Source organism: Malus sylvestris, chromosome 5 (assembly GCF_916048215.2).
Source record: "Malus sylvestris chromosome 5, drMalSylv7.2, whole genome shotgun sequence".
In the NCBI taxonomy this organism is placed as follows: domain Eukaryota; kingdom Viridiplantae; phylum Streptophyta; class Magnoliopsida; order Rosales; family Rosaceae; genus Malus; species Malus sylvestris.
In genome coordinates, this window is record NC_062264.1 from 6,185,286 (window position 1) to 6,212,468 (window position 27,183).

A 27,183-nucleotide genomic window follows, 5' to 3' on the forward strand; every position below is an offset into this window, starting at 1 on the left:
ATATTATTAACCATCTCCCAACAAGTGTGGTAAAAATTTCCATGGAAACCATTAGGACCTGTAACTTTAAGACCCCCTATTTGAACACTACAAATTTGATCTCTTCAAGGGTGAAAGGCATGAGAAAATTGGCATTAATTTGAGGAGTGACCACCTGCTTGAGACCCTCAAGGGCAGGCGAGAAGAAAGTCTTAAAGTAGGCGTCGATGTGATTTCTAATTTGACCATCTTCTTCCAACCAGACATCTTCAAAATCTTTAATCTTCAGAATGCGATTTCTTTGGCGGTACTGGATCGCTGAGTGGTGGAAAAAGGCAGTATTTTTGTCTCCATCACGCAACCAGTTAATATGTGATCTCTGGAGCCAATAGAGTTCTTCATTTCTCCAAACTTCCCCCAGCTTCTTGGTGGTTGTTAAGTGAACCTCACGTTTAGTGCCGGCATGAGGCTGAAAGTCATTACTTTGAGAACTTTGAGCAACTTATTTATAGTTATGTTGTTAGAGAATTTTTTGCTCTAAGATGACAAAATTCGAGAACAATGAGATAAATTATCCGACAAGGCATACCCAAAGTAATTATTTATACTATCATTCCAAGCTTCTTTTACAACATTGAAACTCATAATTCCTGAGCCAAAAAGCTTCAAGGGAGAAAGGACAGGGACCAAGAGCAACATAATGAGCATATTGAATGATTAAGGGCTGATGATCGGAGCCAATTAAAGGGTCATGGGATATCACTGTGTTAGGCCAATATTCTGTCCACAAGAGATTAGCAACGGCTCGATCCAACCTTTCCGCAATCTTCCCCCACTCCTCCCAATCTCTTTCCCAAGTGAAAATTGGACCACAGTACCCAAGGTCAGTAAGAGCTTTTTGGTGCATGAAAAGTTTTAAATATCTGGTACGGCCATGATCCTAATCTCGTTTACCTTTTTTTTTCATACGCCCACAATAGTTCATTAAAATCACAACACAAAGGCAAGGCATGCCAAAATCCAAGAGGGATGTGTCGACTTGCTCCTAAAAAAAGATTTTTTGATGGTTGTGAGGAGGACCATAAAACCATGAGATATGGATAGGAGTAGTCACCGACTTCTCTTGGATACATGTATCGATGACATATTTGTTGGCTGAGAGGATTTGGATAGTAGTACCATCTTTCCACCAAAGGCATAACCCATTAGATCTACCTACTGCAGGAACAAAAAATGAATTACAAAAACCTAGGGAACGTCCCACTTTTTGGACTACATCATTCTTACATTTTGTTTCACATAAAAAACTAACTGATGGCTTATTTATATGTAATTGATCACGAAGAACATCCACTGTCAAGTCTTGCCTAATCCCTTGACAGTTCCAAGCTAGGTAGATCACTTATCCCTTGTGGCTGCATCAAGCCAGCCACTAGTGCCCTGTAAAATGATAGGATTCTTCACACAATTAAGGGCAGCACTGTCAATCCCATCTGGCGAGTGAGGAGAGGAAACAGTAGTATCTATATTATTTGAATCTTCGATAGAGGTAGTCGGTTTAGTTATTTCTATATGAGAGAGATCGGCCCAGCCCCAACGGGGGTTAGGACGACCATGAGAAAGAGCATAAGTAGTCAGTCTTGTATTCTTAGATAGCTTGGTTTCTTGCACCATAGATGGAGAGATATGATTTTCCAGGAGTAAAGTTTTCTGTTATTTTTTGTACCTGAGTCAGCCTCACAAGTAGGGACCTTTCTCTTCTGAGCATTCCTGACAAGCATAGGATCCAAATGTGGCTTTCCTAGATTTTCCAATAGAATACTTTGGGTAATGGTGGATATGGTCGGTCCAAGAGGAGACTGAAATTTCATGATAAGAGTAGCATTTAGGTTTTTGGAGAAAAATGCAGGGGTTGGCGGTTGTGGATTGTTACTGATTGAGAGTCTCATAAGGCTGGAAATTGTGGATATAGTCTCATTTGAGTAAAGGTGTTGAGATAGAAAATGATCCCCTTGAAGAAGATATGTTGTTAACTAAGGTGAGATAGCAGAAGTTGGGGTGTAAGGAGTAAAAAGTGTTGACTTTGAGGTTGGTAAAAAATTCATAGTTGAGTGAGAGGACTTAACAAGCTAGTTGAGAGTGGAAATATTTGTGGATGGTGGATATTTTTTCTGCAAGAAGTCAAAGGTTGATAGGTTCACAAAAAAACTAAAGTTGGTCTCCATTTGGGTAGCCATACCTTACATTAGCCAGGTAGGGAGGGGGAAATATGGCTCAGTTGGAGACAGACTGAGAGACAGATAGGGTCCACCCTAAAAAAATTGCTCGATTTGTCCTGGTGGAGCGGACAATAGCAGAAGCACCACCCGGCGGCGATTTTGGTATAGGGGTTTCCAAAACCCAGGGAAGACCTTGTCGCTTCTTTGGGGTGGAATTCCAGCATTTTCCACCCTTACTCACATAATTATTTGCGCGGGAAGTAGTATGAGTGAGTCTTGGTGGACGGACCTGCTCCTCTACCATAGTAGTTGAATAAGGATAATCGTTGTTGACATTTGGCACTTCATGCTCATAGTATTTGTCGAAGTGACCAAGTTTTCCACAGTGAAAAAAGAAATTTGAGAGGCATTCATATTTGAACATCACCCTTGTTCTTCCACCATATATTCTTTGAAGCCAGAACCCATTAGAAAAAGGTTTCCTTGCGTCCACTTTAAGCCTTACTTGGAGAAAGTCATGGATTCCATATAGGCATGCAAAAGGATCATCCACAACAATGACTTCCCTAAAAGGATTCCCAAAGTCACACCATGCATTGGAACCCAGTAGTAGATCTAGTAAGCTGGTATTTCCTCAAAGGTGAGGTGCGGTGGCAACCTATGAATGGCAAAGTGGTCTCCAGCTATATTCCAAGGCATATCATCAAGGACCCTATTGGCTGCTGACTCTAAGGGTGCAGTGATGATAAAGGTTGTGTCCATACGAGCCGAGACTTTGAAGTCACCATACGAAGCCCAGAACCTCTTGATTAAGCCAACATTAGTGCTCCAAGGAGGAAGACACTCTGCTATCAGAAATCTAGCCAAACAAGTGCCGGAGTTAACAATAGGGTGATCGGGTTTCCTATCCAAGTTAACTAGGAAGTTGTTTGTGTGCTCATGGGTTTCATCCATGATTGCTATTTGACTGAGAGATGAGATGTGGTTTGGCTTTAAAAAGATGGACAAGAGGAATGGTTGGGTGGTTGGATTTAAAGAGGAAATACTTGTGAGACAACATGGGGGAATCGACAGGGAAGAGACGAAAATTAAATGGATGTATCCGATTGACAGGGAAGAGACGAAAATTAAATGGCCCATGAAATCTAGAGTAGTAGTCCTTGAAATTGTACACCGTTAATCATTTTAGTCATTTAGTGGAAAATCTCTGTTAAATTGAGGGTATTTTTGTTAACCCCTCCAATTGACAGGTGGTTTCTTTAGTTTAATGATAATTTTTCACAAAGACCAGAATGATTGACAGTGAAAAATCTCAATGACCACTTACATCGATTTTTAAACCTCAAAAATCAAAATAAGGATTTATAACAATCCCAGAGATAATTTTAATTAAAAAAAAAATTTAGGTCTAAATGAAATTTCCCCTTCTTCCGACCATGATGGGCCCCTCCTAGACCACTTTTGTTGTGTGGATAAGTGGGACCCAAGAAACTTAAACTTATTATAATGTCACCTGGCACTTTGCTTTGTCAAGTAAATATTTAATAATATACGCTGCTTGTCTGTCCTGCCGACTCGGACATAAGTATAATTCCAAAAAACTAAAAACAAATCACCGATCGAAATTGGCGCCCCTTTTCTCTCTCTCTCTCCCCATTCATTGTTTCCGTTCCTGGAAAGAGAAAAGAGAAAAGAGAAAAGAGAAAAGAAAGGGAAAAATTCAAAAACATCCACCAATCAATCGCCTTGTCCAAAAAGTTGAATTTTTTTCCGCTTTTTTCCGATTCATATCAGTTTAAATTCGTCCGCCATGTCATTGCGCAGACGAACCTTGCTCAAGGTCATCGTTCTCGGCGACAGTGGGTAACGTTCTGCACCCCTAGGGTTTCTGATTCCACAATCACCCATTGTTTTTATCTGGATTTTGTGTTTATTTTAGGGATTAACTTTGTGCTTCTTCTTCTGTTAGGGTTGGCAAGACCTCGTTGATGAACCAGTATCCCTCACCATCTGTGAGATTATTTTCGTTATTTCTAATTATTTTTTGAATTTCGGTGTTGGATTTGTGTAATTTTCATTGTGCCATCTCAGAAATCTGATTAATTTGGGTGAAATTAATTTTAATTAGCTTGATATTGTTTATGATCGGGATATGAGGCATGTTGTATTAATGAGGTATCAGTTTAATTATGTATTTTTGTGGGTGTTAGACTGTGTGGTTCTTTAACTGATGGCTTAGATATGTGCACAAGAAGTTTAGTCAGCAGTATAAAGCTACAATTGGTGCCGATTTTGTCACGAAAGAACTCCAAATCGATGACAGGCTCGTCACTCTACAAGTGGGTTTTCTGGTTGAGTGGTATTTCAGTGTTCTGTTTAGTATAATTTTGGGTAATTGTAGTGGGAATTGCGGGTGCTAATTTGTGTGGGTTTTTCTGTTTTCGTCTGGAAGATTTGGGACACAGCCGGGCAGGAAAGATTTCAAAGTCTTGGAGTTTCATTCTACAGAGGTGCTGATTGCTGTGTTCTTGTTTATGATGTCAACGTAATGAAGTCCTTTGATACTCTAGATAATTGGCATGAGGAGTTTCTTAAGCAGGTTTGATTCATGCCTTTCTCAATTCTTTATATATTTATCTTGTAGCTTTATCTTGCCATTCTGTTTTATTGTGTTAGAATCTCAAGTAGGACCATTATCAGTTGGAAATATATGTTGAGGATCTGAGTTGTGGTTCTTATTGTTATCTGGTGGCATAGCATGCCAATTGTGTCACAAGATGCAATTGCTTATGTAAATGTGCACAAACACACACACATCAAATTCTGTGTGATTTCACATTAGCTATATCTTATCTGAGCATTTAGGCTTTCACAGTTTTCTGATGATGGCTGGCTATGGTGTTAATTGTGCATCGCGTTTCTCAGTCATTCTATATTCAAGCAATGATATATGTTTGTCTGAAGGGAGCTGTTATTTACACTCCAAAAAAGGCATATATACTTCTCCCAAGTGAAATAAATAAAGGAGAAAGGTGCATGACAACTATTTGGAACACTAATAACAATTCCCTTGACCTAAAAAAACTCGAGTAAACATTGGCATCATTGGCACAATGGAATATAACTACTTTAGAGAAGTAATGCTAGTTCTGTATCACTTCTTTTCATACTGCATTTTAATTAATAGTAAGTACTTTGCTTTATCTTGGGCTGGCTGCTTAAGTTATAACAATTTTCGGTAGTGGGGTTTTCTAGACTGAACAATGAACACGGCGGCAGGGAAGACTAGTTTAGAGATTAGAAATACTTCATAGTAGTTGTCTAATGTCTAATTATTTTTTATTTAGAGCCGGCTTGATAATATTTGTGTTTTCTATTGTTTTTGTCTAATGAGAGAGGTAACCAGAAAAAAGGAGGAAGAATATATTAAGAGTCTTTTTAGTAAAAACAAATACAATTATAATATTTGACGTTTTACTTTTTTCTGTGATCCATTCTCTTTTTGTCTCCTTATTGTCGTTGGCTTTTGAGACAAATGCAAAAGTATTTTTCTTCCCAAGTACGAAAGCAATCGGTATTCCATCAATACTCCATTTCCTGGTACCTTTCTCTCGTATGCAAGAAGGGAATTCCCATGTAGGAAGGAACGTTGCTTATCTTATTTCCATCCATCAAATCTTGCTTCAGCCAAAAAATTGTAGAATTTGCAGAGAATTCTTTCAGATGAATTACCATTTTATCTGTAATGATAAGTTATGGGACTTTTGGGTCCATTATTCAGCTGTCAAATTTGAACTTGGAGCAAAGCACTACAGCGGCGTGATTCTAATTTCTAACTGCTGTTCTGTTTATGTTCTATGGTGTATTTGATACGAGAGGACAGTTGAGCCTCGGATAGTAGTAAGTTTCCAAGTTTTCCATTTGTGCTTGCCTTTCCATGGGTGGCTACGTAAGGCTGCCGTTCTCTTTTTTCCTTAATTGTACACATTCCTTTTGACAGTTTGTTATTCTGAATTAACATGATTTTCTTATTTTATGTTGTCATTTGATTTAATTGATAAAGGTGTCTCTTAAGAGTTATGAAAGTCGTAAATATATACCTAAGCCGTTTGGCTAACAGTCCTGTAATTTGAATTTTGTATTTCAGAAATTCTCATTTTTTGTTTTGATGCTTACATTGTTTCCATTCTAATTTTTGCCCAGGCCAACCCTCCCGACCCCAGGACATTTCCATTTATATTGCTTGGTAACAAGATTGATATTGATGGGGGTAACAGTCGTGTGGTAAGGAAACACATTCGCAGTGCTGTCCATGATTTGCCCATGTACATTATCTAATTATTATCTTTACAGGTGTCTGAGAAGAAAGCAAAGGACTGGTGTGCATCAAAGGGGAATGTACCTTACTTTGAGACATCAGCAAAAGAAGATTACAACGTTGATGCTGCATTTCTTTGTATTGCAAAGACTGCTCTTGCAAATGAAAATGAGCAGGACATGTAAGTTCATAGTGAGGGCTGACATGTTCTCTTTTGTTCTATTGATATTCTGGAGTAAGCAAAGTTCTATTTGAGGATATATTTAAGTTCGTGGGCTACTCCAGATCCAGAAGATGAGCATAAGCTCTCGTTTGGAACCATATGCATAGTAGATGGATAATTCTATATAGAATGTCGGGTCATAGTCTTTGTTATATAGACAAGAATTAGATAGAATGAACATGATAGCTAGTTTTCACTATGAAGGTAGTTTCTAGTTCACTTTTATGACATGGAGGTTATAAACCTAGTGAAATGGTCGTGTTAGAACTTAGTTAAGATGTTCCAGGGAAAGAATGGTCGTCGTATGCGTAAATAAAGCTTGGTTTCACTAGTCACAATATGTGTAGATAAAGCCGACCATTCGCATCAGAGGATGAGCATTTGATCTTGGTAGAATAAGCATATGATGTTAATGTAATGTCCTTGAGAACACGAAAACCTTTCAATCGGATTATGGTGTCCCGAACTTCTGATTACCTTTCAATTTACCCCAACTTTGTATCTGCAATGTATCAGTATCTATCTATCTTTCTGCTATTGTTGCTGTATGCTTGTATGAGATATTTTATGACCCTCTAAACCTGCCTTTTTCATCATTGTTCCTTTTTCCTTTTAACTTGCAGATATTTCCAGGGCATCCCTGATGCTGTTTCAGAGTCTGATCAAAGAGGAGGAGGTGGCTGTGCATGCTGAATTTATTAGCGCGATTCACCTCCACTGCTGGGTTGCCCAGTTTTCATTGTTTTGTTGTCCCGATTCATAGCCATTGTTTGTACACGTTGTATACTAAGTTGTGTTGTTTAGCGATGCTCGACTTTTGCCATTCTGAGGAAAGTGGTCCCTGTTTTTGTCAGAGGAACGCCAAGGAAAGTAGTCACTGTGAGTTTTGCTTTGACCTTGAAAACGAAATCGATGCTTGTAGTTTTGACTTGTGAGAGAATCAACTTCATGGAATTTTGAAAGTTAATATATGGGGTAGAGTTACTTATGTGATCTTAATCTTTGATTCTTTTTACAACTTTTGTTTTCTATGTAACCCAAGTATGGATATTCATCTAGAGTTTCTTGTGTTTACTAAAATATACTATGTGAGTCGTTTTACTTCTAAAATTTTCCCAATGATTACTAACACGTAAGAAATCGAAGAAAAATGTTAGCTTATCTTTAAACTCCATAACCAAATACCTAAAAATTTAGGTATCATGTTGACTGGAGGACTAGTTGATCCAATTCCCCTTCACTTCAAATGCTACATATTCAGAATGTACATAAGCCATTTAATAGACGTTTGTTACGTGGTGTCTCGTTACAAAAAGTTTCTCCCAACATTACCTACATAACTTAGCCTACCATGTCAATCAGAACCGTGTTATTATTAGTAATCAAACCAAAAACCAACAATCATTGCCAGCAGTAACTCTCCCCTCACACAAACTTGGAACCTCCGACTTCAAAAAATTCTTGGTTGTTTCGGTTGTCCACCCTCCATCACTTCTTCAATTCCTTGTTTTTATAGACTTTATAATCTTTGGAATGTAAATCGCGTTTAGAGTTTTTGGGCTGGGCAACAACCTAAAGAACAAGCGCTCGGCAACAACCGACGGGTTCCAGGCTGGGACCACCGCCCAGTAGACGGAGCTAATCCTTTTCCTAGGTTACGAATACACTTTTGCAACATACCAAAAAATAAGTAAGTTTTTCAAATCCTTGGAATAATGTCTTCAACCTCCACTGCCAGCTTACTAGCAGTTCAAAATCAATAAATGCACAATTCTTCTAGAAATCAAGCATACAAAATCTTGGATTCTTTGCAGAAGCTACATAAAATGAAAGTGGGAAACTATGTAAAATGCCCCCTTATGTACATCCGCAAAGTCATGTAGGGGATTATACTTGTGACGAAGTCTAATCCCGATACAGGTTGTCGCGGATGAGTGACGACGCACAGATGAGTGTCGCTTTTTTTGTTGTCAAACTTCAGTAAATACTTTAGAGTACCTTAGAAGAGAAGCATCAATGGCGCCCTTCACCAACCAAACTTTTTCAGCAAATCCCTGGTTCTCTTCCTCATTCGAGTAAATACTATGATCACGAGAGCGATGATCCATGGAGGGAAGTTGCCTCCAGTAAAGTTTAATTTCTGGATCCATTGCGGAGGATCCCTCAAAACCAAGGTTATCAGGATGGTCATAAAAGCTACTCCAATCAAGATTTTCGTCACCGGTTGGATCATGGAATCCTGCATTAAGAGAATTTGAACATACAAGAACTCAGTAGCAAAACTGGCACCAAAAGACATTTCACATGTCAATATAATATTCCGCTGTCTACAAAACTGCAACTAAAGAGTCTTGTGGAAAATGAAAATAAAACAGTTGCAAGCATTCCTTTAATGAGAGAACAAATTGTTCCTCTTTCAGTATTTGTAATAGGAAGGAAATGGGAGGATGGAAACACAAACGATACAGAAAGGTAATAATGTCAGCACATCCTGAATCCTGGCGAACTGCTCATGAAATAGACGAACGAATTGAAATCCCACAGATGGATTTAGTGGGTAACTACTCATGTTATGGTTAACAACACCGCCATGTGGTTGTGGCGCAGTGCCATTAGCACGGTGCCTAAACCCAATCACTTTAAGTGGGGTGATTGCACATTTGCTCGTCATAAAAATGGGCAAAGCATCCACCAAAATAACGATGTGAAACCTACTTTTTAGGAATATGTGGTCGTAAAACCCGGTGTTTATCAAACAAACAATCAAAGCTCAACAAGATAATTCACGTAGGGGGCGTTAAAATTACTTCCATGCTTAAGCCACAAATGAAATGTAGCAAGAAAAACTAATCGAAATATGAAAACGATGGCTCGAATTCTACCAAGTAAGTAGCTGATATCTCTTGATCTAAATTCTAAAGCCTCTAACTGTAGGAGGAACTACTATATTGCTACTTGAGAGTGACAACTGAAAATATGTATAACCCCAAACCAAAAAACACTAATGTATCTCTCTCACACATGCAAAGTACATTTATTTAAATACAATTCAATAAAAAAAGATTACAATACAATTTTCTCGGCATCCAAACAGAAAATTCATCTGACTAATTTCATCAATTGGGTTTTGGCAATCATGTTGTAACAAAAGGAGAATCTTACGAAATTTTACCTTAGGCTCTCCGTCGATTTGAACCGTGGCTCCATCTCTATACGGCAGCATAGACCTGCCGTTTCTAGGGTTAAACCGGATCGGAACCCCGCGACCCGATTCGGTATTGAAAGCGTAAAGCGATTTGAATCCATACTTGTCGAGAATGTCTCCGACCTCCAACTGGTTCTGGTCCCAACCCCCCAGACCCGACTTGAACGTGTCGATCGGGCCTTTCCCCCGTCGATACAGGCAGACTTCCACTTCTGGAACCTTCGTCCTCGCAGTTTTGGGATTCGGGTTCGGAGAAGACCCGTCGGATTTTGGGCCCGTTTCCTCGATTTCCCCGGTTTTGTTGTCGTCTTTCTCGTCCATGTTTTTTTTGGATTTTAGGTTGCAATATTTTGATCCAACTTTGTGTTGTGTTATTTAGGGATTTTGTGTTTGAGGTGCGAATCGGAGGCATCAAAGCCAACCGGGTCAACACTCCATATACCTGGCGGTTCACCTTTTTTTGCTAACAAGAGATCAGGGAGCTTAAGGGGAGGGATCCCATTTTTTCAAAAAAAATAGGGACACGCTCTCCACCGTTAGATTAACTTTAATGAAATTATGTGGTTGAGATTAAAACACAGGCCATAGAATCTCAACCACAGGATTTCATTTAATTCAAATCCAACGGTGGGGAGCGTGTCTCCATTTTTTTTGAAAAAATGGGGATCCCTCCCCTTAAGCAATTCCACCAAGAGATATATAAAAAATAAAAAGAAGTGTATAGATAACACACCCCAAAAAATTAGGGAGAGGATAATTTTTTAATTTTTTTTTAGCTCGTCTTGATTTTAAACTTTGTCGACTGTTATTAGTGTAGATTAGAACAATATCACTCATAGTAAAAAATAAAAATTCAAAATTATTTTTCAAATCTCTTTAAAATTACGTTGTCGATAATTGATCATGTGGTCGATATTTAATTAGGGGTGTGCTATCCACACACCCCTTTTTACTTCTCCCACACCCCTAGTTAATTTCTGTCCGTTGATCTTCCTCAATTCATCCGATCCAACGGCTAAAAATTAAAAAGGTGTGAGAGAAGTAAAAAGGGGTGTGTGGATATCACATTCCTTTAATTAATATGAACTCTTGTCTGCTAGTAGTGGAAAGGTTTTCTCTACCCTTCTTGTTAATTATAACAGTCACGCAAGGTTTCAAGTTAGGGAACTTTAATAAAAAGGATTTGGGCCAAGTTTGTTTTAACAAAAAATTATTCACTAATTTTATTTAATGTAAAAGACATGAAATTCAATGAAAATGACAAAAGACAATATAATAAGGACAAAAACTAAAACCTTATAAATAGGAAATAAGCCCATGTGCAAGACTAAATTCTATTTTTCCAACTAATACCCCTGACGGAAACCCTGTTCCGCCAGTCCAATTCCATTAGAAAGTTGAGTTTTTCCATTATGCTTTGAATTGCATGAAAAGTTTGTCGGGGCCGACCTCCCATTGTATATTTGTTTGGTTGTGTTTATGTTTGCAGGAAAAGGTGAGAAGAATGGAATTTAAATTAGAGCCATTGATCAAAACTAGAACCTTCATCCCCAATTATTGGTCCATTATTATTAATTTAATTATTAATTTATTAGCATTATAATTAGGGCTATAAAGATAAGTGCATCCATTTCAAAATACCATATCAAAATTAGTTTGCTGCTTCCATTGACAATGAATTAGTTTGTTTCGAAAAACCTCCTAATTTCATTATTATGAGTTTCAATAATATATCGATGTTTTTCGAAAAAAAAAATTGTGATGAAATGCATATTGAAATATTTATAAAATCAAAATAAGATTAATATAAATTTCATATAAGGTATTTGTAGAGTTAGTTTGAAATTGTTGAGGGTTTAAAAAGTTGTTACACTATTTTTAGAACTGAACACAAGTACTATAATTATTTTTTAAATTAGACACTAACTATTTTGAAAATGAACACGGATACTACACTATTTATGAAACTGAACACTGGTACTGTCACTATTTCTTAAGCTGAGCATTGACTATTTCTGAAACTGAATATGGGTACTACACTATTTTGGAAACAGGTTACGGGTAGTACATTATTTATGAAACCGAACACGATTACTACACAATTTATAAAACTAAACATTGGTATTACACTGTTTATGAAATTAAACATCGATACTACATTATTTATAAAACTGAACAATGATAATATCACTATTTCTTAAACTGAACATTGACTACAAGTTCAGTTTAACCAAGTTTGCTTCCATATCGTGCTCCTCACCCGAAGGCCCTGACCGTTTACTGCCACCCTCATGTCTACCCCCTGGGTATCTCCAAATTGCAATTTGACTCATCTTTAGCTAAACAGTCAACTAATTGATGAGAAGGGCTTTCTCAATTCTCGGCTTCCAAGCCCTTCCTTTCATATCTCCGTCTCCTTCGAAACCCCGTTACCGCCATTGATTCGAGCCCTTCTCTCTCGGGTATAAACAAAACCCCATTACCGCCATTGATTCGAGCCCTTCTCTCTCGGGTATAAACAATCTCACCATTCACAATCGCACCCTTAAACCTCTACGATTAACTCTCACATAAACACCACACCGACTAGTCTCTAGATATTCCGGTCACTATTCGAAGACTCCTTGTTACTCTCGTCGTACAAGTCCTCTCCACCTTGTGGCATATGTGCTCTGCATTTCTTCATCACAGCAACAAGATTTGGCAATAACTTGAGAATGGCCATTTGGTTGAAGTGCATGTACCTAGTAGTCCCACCAATGTTGATGCTAGGGGATGCCCAAAACCCAATAGCCCAAATTCCTTCATCCTCAAAAGGCTCCTAATATGGTGATTCCAAAGAAAATGGTGGAATTCGAATAAAATTGAGAATGAAACCAGAGATGTGGAGAGATCGAGAGAGAGGTAGAAAGATCTAATCGATTACAAAAGTGGATGAATTGTTTTTGTGCAGATGCGAGATCGAGATTAAGCAGAGAGATTGAGAAAGGAGATCGAGAAATAGGGATTATGTTGAAAGATTGAGAAGCGGATAGAGGATGGAAAAGGTTTGCCGTTAGGGGTAAAACTGGAAACTCATTTCTTGGGCTAAGTCTTTTTGGGCTGGTTTGATGTTGGACTTTGTCCTAACTATTAAATAAACTTATTACTTGGTTTTTAGATAAGATTCAAAATTTTGAAGCTCGTTTCACTAGTTTTTTCTTCAATTATTGTTTGTGACTACGTAGTAAAACCTCTATATAATTTTGGATTAGACTAATTTTTTTACTGTAAAGAGGTTATTACTTAATAGAGGTATAGTTAAAAAAAAAAAAAATTCTTTACTTAGTTATTGTTAATTAAAGTTGTATGGATACAAAGAATTACATTAATGGTGGAAAATAGAGAATGCCAATTTCCAAGATGTAACGTTAGGAAAAGAAAGAAATTAAACTATAAAAGCTTATCAAAAGTTATGTGCCAAGTTGTAAAAATGTTTGAGAAGTTAGAAACATTAATTTTGGCTTAGATATGAAAGTGTTCTATTTGCACCAAAAATATGCACAATTTTACTTATTTGGGTTTAAAGCCAAAATATGACATTTTGGGGAAATTAATGTGCAAATATACTAAAAGTTGCATGTGGGAATGTTTCTCCACATGGTTTGAAGTGGTGGCTTTATTGCAAGTAAAGATGTTGGCAGACTTGGGAGATGGATATGTGGTGGAAAACCAACTTACTTCTTTTAATATTATTTTATATGCAAGTTGACTTCTTTTAATATTAATTCATTGCAAGTGGGCAGTGAAACTTCTCTGTATAGGTTCAATGTCCTCAGCAAAGGGGCTTCCTTAGTTCTCTATATAAAGAAGCAAAAGCAAAAGGTATGGACACTCAACCAATCAATCAAACAACTACACTCAAATCAATTCCTCAATATATTAGCTCAGCAGCCCTTTTTAATACTTCAATTCCCTGCACAAGCCTTGTATTTCTTTTCAAAGCCTTGTATTTCCTTTTAAAGCTCTGCTACTCACTCGACAACATCGATTACACCATTCGTGCAGGTCGCTACTTATGCGACAAGGAATTTCGCTACCTTAGGACAGTTAGAGTTACTGCCGCCGTTTACCGGGGCTTCCATTCAAAGCTATTCATTTCAACCTTCAAAGCCATTCTCCAAACCACCAAAAATTGCTCGCAAGACTAGAGTAACTTGCCTGATTCCTTGGGAACAAGCTCCAACCTTGTATTTGACATGTCTTTGTACTTGTAATGCTTTGTACTTTAAATAATTACATTTCTGTACAACTACATTTCTAGTCATTTAATTTACAAGAAATTTACATTACCAGTCATTCACTTTCCTCTATTATTTACACTTCCAGCAAACTTGTTATTTACATATTGTTACATTTCTCTCACATAAGTAAAGTCCTTATCTTTAAGGTAAAGAAAGAACCTTGATTTGATCCACTCCCACTTAATGGCACAATCTTTTGGTTAGAAGTTGAATTCAGGCCAATCTCATCACTCAAATCCATCTACCAATGGTAACTAGTAGTGACACGCTCGCAACCCTCAGTTTCTTGTTCAAGTTTTCCTAGCATGCCCGCGAGGCCCATGACGAATTTAAGGGGTGAACATATTCATCTTGACGATTACTTACCCACAAGCTGTATGACGTGGCATAAACTCTAAAAAAATAAAAGTATTATCTCGAACAACTTTATAAAAATTAATATTTTAGTTAATCTTAAATTTTTATTTGTCACATTATATTTTAGACTTGTTTATACCATACTTAGGGCCTCCATATTTAAGATCTCGTACAAATACTCGGGGAACTTAAATGTAATTATGTAATAAAGGAAGGGGCAAATATGTAATAAGTGAGGAGCCCTTATTCTATAAAAGGACTCCTCACCCTCACAATGAGGGAAGGCCAATTCCTAGACCCTCTCACCCCCTCTCAAAGCTCTCATTCTTAGAGCTCTCTCTCCCTTAAATAAATACATAATCAGTGTGGACGTAACCCAAACCTTGGAGTGAACCACGATACATCTTGTATTATTTACATTTCTTGCAGATTCGCGGTCGAATTTATGTTGTTCCAAGACCTCCGGTTTTGTGCATCAACATTTGGTGCCGTCTGTGGGAAATGACACGAAAAGTTATGTTGTTTCTCTTTCATTTTTCCATCTCACCATCGTGAGACCTCACCACACTCCACCGTGAATCTGCAGAAACCCAGAACCTCCATCCGTGGGCTTTTCCAGAAAACCCCCACTTACTTTCTTTCGTCCCTCCCTCTTACTTTCTCTATCTAAAAACTCCAGATTTGGAAAAGCTCTCTCTCTCTCTCTCTCTCTTTCTATAGAGTTTTGGCCTTCGATTTTCATCTGCTTTTTCATCTCTAGACTCGGCTTATTGAGTTTAACTCCTTCCAAGGAGATAAACAGCAGTTGCAGAAGCAGAAACTAAAGGGCTGCACCTGTAGGAATCGCACAACCAACAGATCTGCGATGCTTGCAACCAATGTGGCAGGCCATACCTTGAGCATTCAGGAATCAACTACTTCAAAGATCAACCGGAGAAAGGATAAACCAGGCACCTACAGAAGTGAAGAATTCAGAAATGATGTCCCCCAAACTTCCAATCGCGACCAATCTACACCAAGCTACCAACTACAAAGGCTTCACTGCCTAAACCTATCACCGCCTCTCTCTGCCGTGCATTGCCGTCATCAGAGGACCCAGTTCCCGCCCCATGGCCCCACCAATTCCAGCTCATCGACCTCTGGTACGACTGGCCCAACGACCGAAACTTCAACATCATACTGTACCAACTAGGCTCGATCGTCTACGACCTGAAGTGGAACAACGACACCTCATTCTTCTACACATTGGACTCCACTCGAGAGTGCAGAACTGTCCAAGTCGAAATGGGTATTTTCTGACCCAATTGGGTCAACGGAGCCAAGTATCTGGGTCGGACGAGGAGACGGAAGTGGTGCTGACGAAGGAGAGGGGTTGGAGAAGACACAGGGATCGATCAATGGTCGATAACACGCGTGGGGTTTGACAGAAGAGGAAACGGGGTTGGTCGGCAGAGATGATTGTTGGCGCCTACTGAGCAACATGTTTAACAGAGGAAATGGGGTTTGACAGAGGAGGAAACGGGTTTGACATAGTATTACTCCATTGCGACAAAGGAATCTGTAAAAAAAACCAATAACAATAGAGAGAGATGTCATCTTCATCTTCATCCTTCAAAAGCTTCATTTCCGTCCATCATCTTATCGAAAAAAAGAAAGCAAAAGACAGACGCAGTGGAAAGCAAAAGGAAAAGAGAAAAAGAAAAAGTGGTGCAGTCATGGAGGGGTCATGTGCTCACAAAAAAGTAAAGCAAAAACACTGATAGAAGCAATGCTATTGGCAGATTTAGATCAAAATCCACTGCACTTACGCAGAAAAAGAAAAAGAAAGTGAAAAGAGAAAGCAAAAGGGAAGCACATGGGACACTGCAAAAGCAAGGAATAAACACCCTATCAGAATGATGTAATTTATTTTTATTATCTTTCGGAGACATCTGTATAAACCCCATCAGAGGGTAATTAAAAAAAACAAAAAAAACAAAAAACAAAAACAAAAAAACAAAAAAACAAAAACGGCAAGCCCAAAATAATGGGCTGCAATATCATGTGGAGGGCAAAGGCCCATATGCCCAAAAGAACCAGGCCCTCTATTATCACGAACCAAGTGATTAAAAGTACGCCCAGTACTCCAAAATTATTCGGCAACCTACCGCTATTATCACCAACCAGGTGATTAAAAGTACGCCCAGTACTCCAAAATTATTTGGCAACCTGCCGCTATTACCACAAACCAGGTGATGAAATGTACAACCTGCACTCTAATATCATTTGGTAACTAGCCATTCATGCCACCAACCAGGTGATGAAATGTACAACCCGTACTCTCCTTCATGCCACCAACTAGGTGATCAAAAGTACGCCCAGTACTCCAAATTATACATGAGTATTACTCATGTCATTCATACATAAACATTCATGAGCATCACTCATGACAATCATACATAAACATTCATGACCATCATTCATGTCAACATTCATGAGCATCACTCATGTTAACATTCATGAGCATCACCCATGACAACATCTATGAGCATCACTCATGTCAATCAACATAAACATTCATGAGCATCACTCAAGTCAATCAGCTTCAAAAGCTTCATTTACAGAGCTCTAGCTTCAAAAGCTTCATTTACAAAAGCTTCAGCTTCAAAAGCTTCATTTATAGAGCTCTAGCTTCAAAGCTTCACTTGCAAAGCTTCACCTACAAAGCTTCAGTGCAGGGTATACAAATACCACATCTGATCAACCGCCACTTCGGCCCATACATGGATTCAATTTGAAGTCTCTAGCCAACAGACTCTATTGACCGAAGACTTAGGGGACTACATTATGTACCATATATTGGGCCTCAACTGGGCCTCATGAAAAATACTTGGGGGACTTAGCCCATTATTCATGTACTGAGGAGCGAGCCCTTATTTTATAAAAGGGACTCCCTCACCTTCATTAGAGAGCAACGCCGCCAGCTGAGCAACCGCCTCGCCGCGAGCATCACTCCTAACCCATCACTTATGTATTGAGGAGCGAGCCCTTATTTTATAAAAGGGACTCCCTCACCTTCATTAGAGAGGAATGCCGCCAGCTGAGCAACTGCCTAGCCGTGAGCATCACTCCTAGCTCATCACTTATGTATTGAGGAGTGAGCCCTTATTCTATAAAAGGGACTCCCTCACCATCATTAGAGAACATCGCTGCTTATTGAGCAACCGCCTGGCCGCGAGCATCAACTCTAGCCCATCATTTATGTATTGAGAAGCGAGCCCTTATTCTATAAAAGGGATCCTCTCACCTTCAAACGCCACAAGCCGAGCCAACCAAGGCAACATAAGCCATGAGCCGAGCAGCCTTGCAGCATGTGCTACTTCTAGTTAAGCATCATTTCAGATTGAGCACTGCCTCATATCGAGCATCAGTTCAAGACAACACCTAGTTACTTCGGCCCACACATGGACTGAATTTCAAGTTTTCAGCCAAAAGACTCTCTTGACTAAAGACTTGGGGGACTACTGTTTATACCATACTTAGGGCCTTCGTATTTAAGATCTCGTACAAATACTTGGGGGACTTAAAAGTAATTATGTAATAAAGGAAGGGGCAAATATGTAATAAGTGAGGAGCCTTTATTCTATAAAAGGACTCCTCACCCTCACAATGAGGGGAGGCCAATTCCTAGGCCTTCTTACCCCCTCTCAAAGCTCTCACTCTCAGAGCTCTCTCTCCCTCAAATAAATATCAGTGTGGACGTAGCCCAAACCTTGGGGTGAACCACGATACATCTTGTGTTATTTACATTTCTTGCAAATTTACGGTCGGATTTACGTTATTCCAAGACCTCCGGTTTTGTGCATCAACAAGACTTATTAACAATTATTACTATTTGGGGGCCAATGTCCTTTAAAAAAAGAGCTAGAAAAATTATAAGACCTAGAAAAATTAAAACTTGGAGTTATACTATATATAACTTGCCCATATTGGGATCTAATTTTGTTTTTATAATATAAGGAGGTTATTCCTTTATAGAGAATCACTACATGAAATGTAATATGATAGGCTTAAATTGAAGTATAAATTATAATAATAGTTTTACCCCTATCAGAAAGTTTAAATGAGATATCCTTTTCTTCAAACTCTCAAACTTACTCACCCTTCCTTGTAAAACAAGGTAACCTTAACCACTAAATGAACACAACCACACGGGGTGTCCTAGTGGTCAGGAATGAATTCTAGGCTCGTATTTCACACGGCATGTTTTGGGTTCGATTCCTGGCGTTGGTGAATCGCACGATGATGCCTAGAGAGAGGGTGAAATGTTTATATGAGTCTTCTTGATCCCTAGAAAGATAAATTGTCGTGGCGAAGCCACCAGCTGGTGTTTTTTTATTTTTTATTTTTTTATTTTAATTAGAAAAAAGGGTAAATTACACAAAATTACCTCAACTATGGGTCGAACGACACTATCATACCTCATCTTTTAAAAATGACAATGTCATACCTCATTTTAAGAATTTGTTCCAATGTTATACCTCCGTTAGTTTGCCGATGAATTTCTCAGTTAAAAGCTAACGTGGCTTGATCCGGGGCCCAGCTCATCGCCCAGATGGATTCCACGTGGCACCACACCCAAGTTTTCCCGCCAAATGGCATACATATCAGAAAATATATTTGATTTTTTTTTTGGTAATTTGAATTTCAAAATTTAAAATTTGAAATTCACTTTCCCGCCAAAAAGTGAGAAAAAGATGATCTAACATTTTAAGCACAGACTATCATCCTTGACCTCAAATTTGAAAAATCTGACCCAAACATAATGATATAACCACAACAAAACCAGTGTATTCAAGCACAAACTACTCATCATTTCCAAAGATAAATATGAAATGGACCAAATTATGCATAAAACTTGCTTAATTATCCAGAAATTCATAAACCTGAGTAGATGTGGATGCCTACAAAGCAATTTAAAGGATTAACAGTCTGATATGATATTAAAGGATTTAAAAACCGCATAAAGTAGAAAATGCTACCTATTTGTCCCTTGGAGGAAGATGTCTATGATGGGTTCTTGGATTATGTCCTTGCCCTTTCCTTCTTAGCTTAAGTGGCTAAGGAGGACTTTGAGGATGATTGGTTGGGTTTATGGGAGTTTGTTCATCCTCATTGTCCCTTTCAGCAACTTCCTTGTTTCTATTCCTCATCGGGCTTCCAGGTTGCCTTGTATATGTTGGAGGTAATATTGGCAGGTTTTCGGTTTCCTCCCACAAAGACATCCCATTCATTGACATTACTAAATGAAAATACACCTCAAAGTACCTTGCCTTCGAATAACAAGCATCGACATAGTCTTCTGGTTTCTCTCTCTTGAAATTTATGGCAACTATTGCATGGTTGCATGGGATTCCTGTCAAGCCATACTTTCTGCAAGAACAGGTCATCTCAACCAAGTCAACCACATATTACTCCCCCCTCCAACATCAACTTGAAATTTAGTGCTCCTTGACCATTGTGCAATGCACCTGGCACTTTGAATTTTGGCTTCGTTCAACTTATTCTTGATTTTAGGACGGAGATCTCCAACTTTGTTCACCATTATATCCCTTATCATCTGAATTCTCTTCATCAAGAGTGTGTGAATAAGTAGTAGCATGGTGACAATAGGCTTTTATCTTGGCCCAAGTATGACAGCATTGAAACTTTCATAGAGATTGTTTAGCAACATGTCACACTTGGGATATATTTTAAAACGGGACTTGCTCCAATGATGTGCATGCTTCTTCACCAACCAATCGTAGGCAGTTTCATCCAACTTCTTCATATTTTCTATTCCTTTTTTTAAGTGGGGAATTGTTGTTGTTCTGGCTATTGACCATAAAGCATCCTTCAAAGTTTTCCCCTTGAACAGATTTCTGAAGTTGGTATACAAATGTCTCACACAAAATCTATGCTGGGAATTAGGAAAGACTTTTTGAAAGGCTGAAATTAACCCATTTTGTTTATCACTAATAAATGTCAATCCTTGTTGATTGACAATCCCAACATCAATGGCCAGTAACTGTAAGAACCAAATCCAACTAGACTTATTCTCCATTTCTACCACTGCATACGCTATAACCCATATTTCATCATTTGGGTCAATGCCAATAGCACAAAGTAGCTGACCTCCATGTAAATTCTTTAAATGGCACCCATATAATCCTATCAATGGTCTGCAACCTGACTTAAACCCCTCTTTGCAAGCCCCGAAGCACACATATATCCTTTGGAACCTTTGCCTATCCAACTTCACCTTCACTTGCTTCCAGGGTTAGTCTTCCTCACTTCCTTAGCAAAATCCCACAACTTTGTGTATTGCTCTGCATGTTTTCCCTCAATGATCTTCTTAGCCCTATCTAAAGCCTTATAAGCTTTCCTCTTTGTACAACCGTGATTCCACTATGATTTGACAGTTGCTAAAAAGGAATCGACATGCCATATGGGATTAAATTTTATCCTATCCATGTACAAATCCGTCAACAAAGGGGACTTCAAGTTCTTGTTTGCCCAAGTTCTCCCACAGGTGTGTTCATCAGGTATGGTCTTGATTTGTATGCTGTTTGAACCATACATTTTCCAGCACAACACATCCAAGAGTAGCCTTTTGCACACTTTGCTATGACTTTCAACTTCTCATTCCTAGGAAAATGGATTTCCCCATATCCATTTACTAGGGAGTACATGATGACAGCTCGCTTAAATTGCACATGATCCTTGAAAACAAGCCCTAGTGTAAAAGTGGGATTCTTCATGTCTGTTTTCTCATTGAACTCTGGAAAGAGCTCATGTTTTTTATCTCTTTCATCATCTTCAGAATGTACACTCTCCAGGGCATCAGAGTTATAGTCTGGATCATCAACCACATTTTGTTCCTGAGTTGCAGTATCAAATTCTTCTTCCTTAATGCTGTTCTTCTCTTTCCCAGCTTTGCTTAGATTGCCTTGCACTTCTTTGCTCAGAATTCCTTTCATCAGTTTGTTCAGAGTTCCTTTCTTTTCTGTGTTCAGATTCCCTTGCATTTTCTTTCACAATACCATCAAAATTGGAAAACACTGGTTATCGGCATCACTCCCATATGAACTATCTTCAAACTCACTATCAACTTCTTTAGTAGCTTTTTCATTCTCTTATTTAACATTCCCCTCAAAACTAATAGGTACATCAAAGAAGACTTCAACATCTCCCTCTTCTACATCCCCCTATCTTACATCTCCTCAGCCATAAATTTTCCCTTGTTCTCCTTTGGCCCTTCACTATTTTTCTCTTTCTGGCCATTCCCAGAATCAACAATTCCCTCTTCTACCTCAGTGACACATGTTTGCACTAGTTGAGATGTGTAGCAATCATCCACTTCTGACCATTCAATAGCTAGCAAGCCTCTATATCTTATTGGTTGAAGTGGTGTTGCCTAACATCCCCTTCTGAACTACTTATCTCCTCAATTACCAATTTACTTGGACCACTGATTTCCATGAACTTCAGAAACTATTGCTCTTGGGTTACAGCTTCTTCTGTCGTCAATTATTCAATGTACATCTTAATCACTTTATCTTTTGGAACAAAATTACACATTGTCTAAACATTGGAATCACTTTGAATCGGCTTCAAACCATTGCAAAGGTCCATGTTGGGAATTTTGAAATAGTAGTTCATGAACTGCTCATTGTATCCAACTGCCTCCACCATATCATCTATCATCGGCAGTGACATGAGGTCTTTATCACAGTTATCTATATATGTCACTTTCCCCCCCAGAATAGAGGTCATAACTTATCTCCCCACCATGATGCAATTTAATAGAGAATAGTTCTGGATATACTGAAATTCACAAGAACAAACCCTAATTAAAAGCCAACAATAAACAAAGCACATGACTAAGAAAAGGCAAAAACAAAAGCAATTGCATTTTAACCTTATCAGAAGTCAACAAAAACCAATGCACAAGATTCTTCACAAAACAAAGCACATGACTAAGAAAAGTCAAATCCGACACACTATATGCAAACAGCTAAAGCACAGTAACCATTTCTCAACAAGAATAAACATAGCAATAAAGCAAAAAACCACAACAAACCACCTTATCTTGACAACAATAAACAAAGCAACAAACCACCTTATACCGACAAGAATAAACAAAGCAACAAACCCATTATCCAACAACTCAGTAACCATTTTGAATTAAGAAAGCATAAAACCAACTTTTCAAACAAGAATAAACAAAGCTACAAACCCATTATCCGACACCTTAGGAACCATTTCGAATAAACAAAGCATAAATCCACCTTTTCAAACAAGAATAAACAAAGCTACAAACCCTTTATCCAACACCTTAGGTATTATTTCAAATTCACAAAGCATAAATCCACTTTTTCAAACAAGAATAAACAAAACCCACATTCAACCCATTCCAATAAATAAGTTCAGTATGCATTTGGAATCATCAAAAGCACAAAAAAAACTTACAATAGGTAGGCGTCGTTTCGTCGGGATCCTTGCACACATACCACCCCATGTCGAATCCTTCAATTTTTGTTCGAAGCCAATGGAACCCAGATGAAACCCTCTTCCAACACCAATGAAGTCAGGCAAGCAAGCTGACAAGATGATTTGGGGTTTTCGCTTAATTTCTAATCTGATTGTTTCTTTTTCTGGAATTGGGGAAGAAATTAGATTGACAGGGTTTGGGTGTATCGAGGGGAAAAAGGAATTCGAATGGCACACTTTACAACGTTCTCTTGCTTTTTTATTTTTTTTAATTTTAATTTAAATATATATTTTAATTTAATGGAATATCCACATGTCATCCGGTGAGAAAGCCACGTGTATTGGGAATCCCAGTTGGATGTCATTTGGAAGGAAAACATAGGGTGTGGTGCCACGTGGAATCCATCTGGGTGAGGAACTGGGCCCCGGATCAAGCCACGTCAGCTTTTAACTAAGAAATTCACGGACAAACTAATGGAAGTGTAGACCCATAGTTGAGGTAGTTATGTGTAATTTACCCAAAAAAAAAAACCACTAAACGAACGCTCACACACGTTGACAATGAAATATGAAACTTACTATTTTGGGGCTCCACATGAGGTATAGCTTTTTGTATCCTCATTTTACTTCAATTGTGATATTATGATCATATTGCTAATCGCGTAGTATGACCGCTACACAATTTTCAGTAGATGGCGACTGAAAACGTAAAGATATTTTGGTAAATCTCTTCCAAAGCTATTTAATTTTAACTACCAAAATGGTGCTTTAGCATCTTAGTACCAAAATCATTTTAAAATTAAGTAGCTACCAATCGCAATTGTGCAAGTTTCAGCATGTATCCACCGAAACTGTTGGTGGTGAAGGCGAGTTTGAGTTTTTTTGTTTTAATCAAACGAGTTTGTGTTTCTTGAGACGATTAGGGAGTTGAGTGAAGAAGGTGAGCGCGCATGAGGGTGTTTTAAGATAATTCCTTAACTAAAAAGTTGGTGTATTTTCAATAGCGAGAATGTTTAACAAATCGTGGGGTGTAGATAAAATCACAGAAAGAAAATGATCAGCTAAAACTGAGGCTTAACGTGTACATACATTTGGGCCCTTATAGATAGCAAAAACTTCTGCTTTGGAAATGAATCAATGCAGATAGTGCTGCTATTTCATAAGCAGTAGGAGGATAGTCATGTTTAACATATGAAAAGAAACGAAATGATGAAAATTCGGCACCTCATGAGCACAAGCATTGCAGTCACGTCTTGAACATGAGCACAAGCTGGTGACTCTGCGTTAAAACATAACGATCGATGAAGAAATGATATATATAATTCCAATTCTACTTATTTACCTAGCTATCAACTCAGGATACTAGCTAGGGAAAACAGAGAATTTATAGAATTGATAGTGTAATTAAGATGGAGCACTTGGAGGAAGATGAAGTAGTAGTACTGGAGCCAGTGAGCCCTACTGCTCAGTACTTCACTAGCTCTGTCCTGTCCGTATCAAATATTGGCGTTATGGAACTCGAAAATCCACTGAGTGAGTCTCAAGCAATCTCATTACTGAAGACTCTCTTCCTCCCCATCAGCCCGCGCTTCTCCTCTATTGTGGTACTATGCTCTCTCTCTCCCTCCCTCCCTCCCATTACTATATTCAAAATGTATTACTAATTGTTTGGAAAGTATTCGTGCAGGTTGTAATCAATGGAAAGAAACGGTGGAAAAGGGTTGAAGTGAAGCCTGAAGAGCACATTAGCGTCCCTATTATTCCTTCTAACTTATCAACTGAATCATATGAAAAGTATCTTGATGGCTACATATCAAAGCTAGCAGTAGAAAGATTGTCAGAAGACAAACCCTTATGGGAACTTCATATCCTCAATTACCCAACAAGAAATAATAACGCTGCTTGCAACCTTATATTCAAGCTCCATCATGCCCTCGGTGATGGCTTCTCTCTCATGAGTGCCATTCTTTCTTGTCTACGGAGAGCCGACAACCCTTCTCTTCCCCTAACATTTCCTTCAAGGCAGAGGTCACAGCAAACGAGTGATGAAAGCTTTGTGTCTAGAACTATCTCATCAGTCTTCAACACTCTTTCAGATATTTGGAGGAGCACCGTGGGGGAAGATGATCTATCACCAATTAGGTCTGGCAATGGAATTGAGTTTCAGCCCATTACATTGGCAACTATGACTTTCTCTCTTGACCAAATCAAATCAATCAAGAGTAAGCTTGGAGTGGTACGGTTTTTCTTCGTGATTTTTTTATCTGTTTTCATACAATCTTTTATTCCAATCATAAACCTTTTCTTTCAAGCATGATCAAAATGTGTTGAGAGACTTGTGCGTTTAATTTGATTAATTAGGAGTAATGTTATTTAGACACACGATTGCTGACACGTTACGTAATATTTCATATTGCAAATGGTGACATGTTTAACCGAACTGTCATGTCACTTGCCATGTATATTAGGGATTACTACTCACCCCAAGTTTTTTTCCTTTTGATTCACTCCTTCATTAATTATTTAAGGAATTGTTATAAGTACTCCAAAAATCTCATTCTGCACTCCAAACTTTCTATATTAAGAAAGAAAAATACATTTATGAGGAGTGTAGAATGAGATTTTTGGAATGCCAATAACACTTCCCATTATTATTACTTACTAATTAGCAAGACACTTAACAGACGGTAAACGATGTTCTTGCCGGTATGATCTTCCTTGGCACTCGACTATACATGCAAGAGATAAACAGAAGTTCAAGCAAAGCAAGAGGCACGGCAGTGGTACTGCTGAACACGAGAATGATGGGGAAGTATACTTCAATCCAGGAGATGATGAAACCCGACAGCAAGATGCCATGGGGGAATCATTTTACGTTCTTGCATGTACCAATCCCCAATTTATCATTACCCGATGATCACGATCATGATTTTCCCGCTGATCAATATTCAAATGCCCTTGACTTTGTCTGGGAAGCACAAAAAATAATTACTAGGAAGAGAAGTTCTTTAGCTATTTATCTCACTTGTAGGTTCTTGGAGTTCCTCAACAAATTTGGAGGCCATGAGGTTTGTGATAGAGTTGCAACCCCTCTCTCAGTTTCTTCATTAGTAGAATTATTTTCAACATTTTGCTAGTATATATGGTGCAGGCAGCAGCCAGATACATCCACAGCACACTGAAGAACACGAGCATGATGATCTCAAATTTGATTGGCCCTGTGGAACAAATGGCTTTAGCTAATAATCCAGTTAACGGCATGTACTTTCTGGTGTTTGGTTCACCTGAGGTATGATATAATTTTCATGGTTGGAATATTGTACAACTTTCATGTGTATTAGTGATTATTGCTTAATTGAGTTAGCACCAGTAGCGTGCTCCCTCTTTTGCATCCAAATTCAAATTTTTGTCGAGTATTTTTCATCCCTCGATCCTCATTTCACACGCATATATGTGTGTGCGCGCCTTCATAGAAATTATATGACATGGTGTTAATGGTATTGCAGGGGCTTGACGTAACAATAGTAAGTTATATGGGAAAGGTGAGGGTTGCCTTCAAAATGGAAAAGGGCCTCATTGAACCACAAAAGTTCAAGTCATGCATGCAAAATGCATTTGAGATGATACGCAAAGCCTCCGACGAATATCCTATTCCTATGCAGAAAAACTCAAAAACAATAAAACATCTTTAATTTTGTGGCATTTTCGTTGCACAGATTAATTTGCAATATCTGTTTAAGGAACAAAAATGTATATGTAGTAGTGAATAAAAGTTTATGCTGTTTCATTAACAAATAAAATAAGGGAGACTTTGGATGCGGTCTTTAATCACTAATTAATATTGTTTGGTTGAAATCTTATTAGTTTTTATTTTTTTATTTTTATCAAAGTCTTTTACTTTGTACATCTCATCTTATTGACATTATTGTATTTTAATGGACTTCAAATTTTGTAATTAATTATTTCCTAAAAAAAAAAAAAAAACACACAATAAATAGTAAAATTTCAAAAATGTTATAAATAGGCAAAGGTTAGAGATATAACCTTTGTTAGGGACATGAGCGAAGAGGGTGCAATGTATCACATTG

At 38.2% G+C, this 27,183-nt stretch overlaps 3 protein-coding genes across 3 annotated transcripts; 2 read left to right on the forward strand and 1 right to left on the reverse strand.

Annotated features, from left to right (window-relative positions):
• The first annotated feature begins 3,795 nt into the window (after window positions 1-3,795).
• On the forward strand, window positions 3,796-7,738 carry LOC126623491 (ras-related protein Rab7-like). The gene is made up of 7 exons (XM_050292389.1): window positions 3,796-4,061; window positions 4,168-4,194; window positions 4,438-4,537; window positions 4,651-4,797; window positions 6,402-6,482; window positions 6,552-6,697; window positions 7,363-7,738. Exons 1-7 carry the CDS (start codon window positions 4,009-4,011, stop codon window positions 7,430-7,432), a joined length of 624 nt encoding a protein of 207 aa, XP_050148346.1. The 5' UTR covers window positions 3,796-4,008; the 3' UTR covers window positions 7,433-7,738.
• Window positions 7,739-8,416: 678 nt separating this feature from the next.
• Window positions 8,417-10,381, reverse strand: LOC126623492 (uncharacterized). Its single transcript, XM_050292390.1, has 2 exons — window positions 9,912-10,381; window positions 8,417-8,978 (listed from the first exon to the last, which is right to left on the reverse strand). Exons 1-2 carry the CDS (start codon window positions 10,263-10,265, stop codon window positions 8,766-8,768), a joined length of 567 nt encoding a protein of 188 aa, XP_050148347.1. The 5' UTR covers window positions 10,266-10,381; the 3' UTR covers window positions 8,417-8,765.
• A 13,930-nt stretch (window positions 10,382-24,311) lies between these two features.
• LOC126624278 (wax ester synthase/diacylglycerol acyltransferase 11-like) lies at window positions 24,312-26,914 on the forward strand. The gene is made up of 5 exons (XM_050293312.1): window positions 24,312-24,699; window positions 24,783-25,331; window positions 25,780-26,163; window positions 26,247-26,384; window positions 26,602-26,914. The coding sequence occupies exons 1-5, from the start codon at window positions 24,505-24,507 to the stop codon at window positions 26,785-26,787; spliced, it is 1,452 nt and encodes a 483-aa protein (XP_050149269.1). The 5' UTR covers window positions 24,312-24,504; the 3' UTR covers window positions 26,788-26,914.
• The last annotated feature ends 269 nt before the right edge of the window (window positions 26,915-27,183 follow it).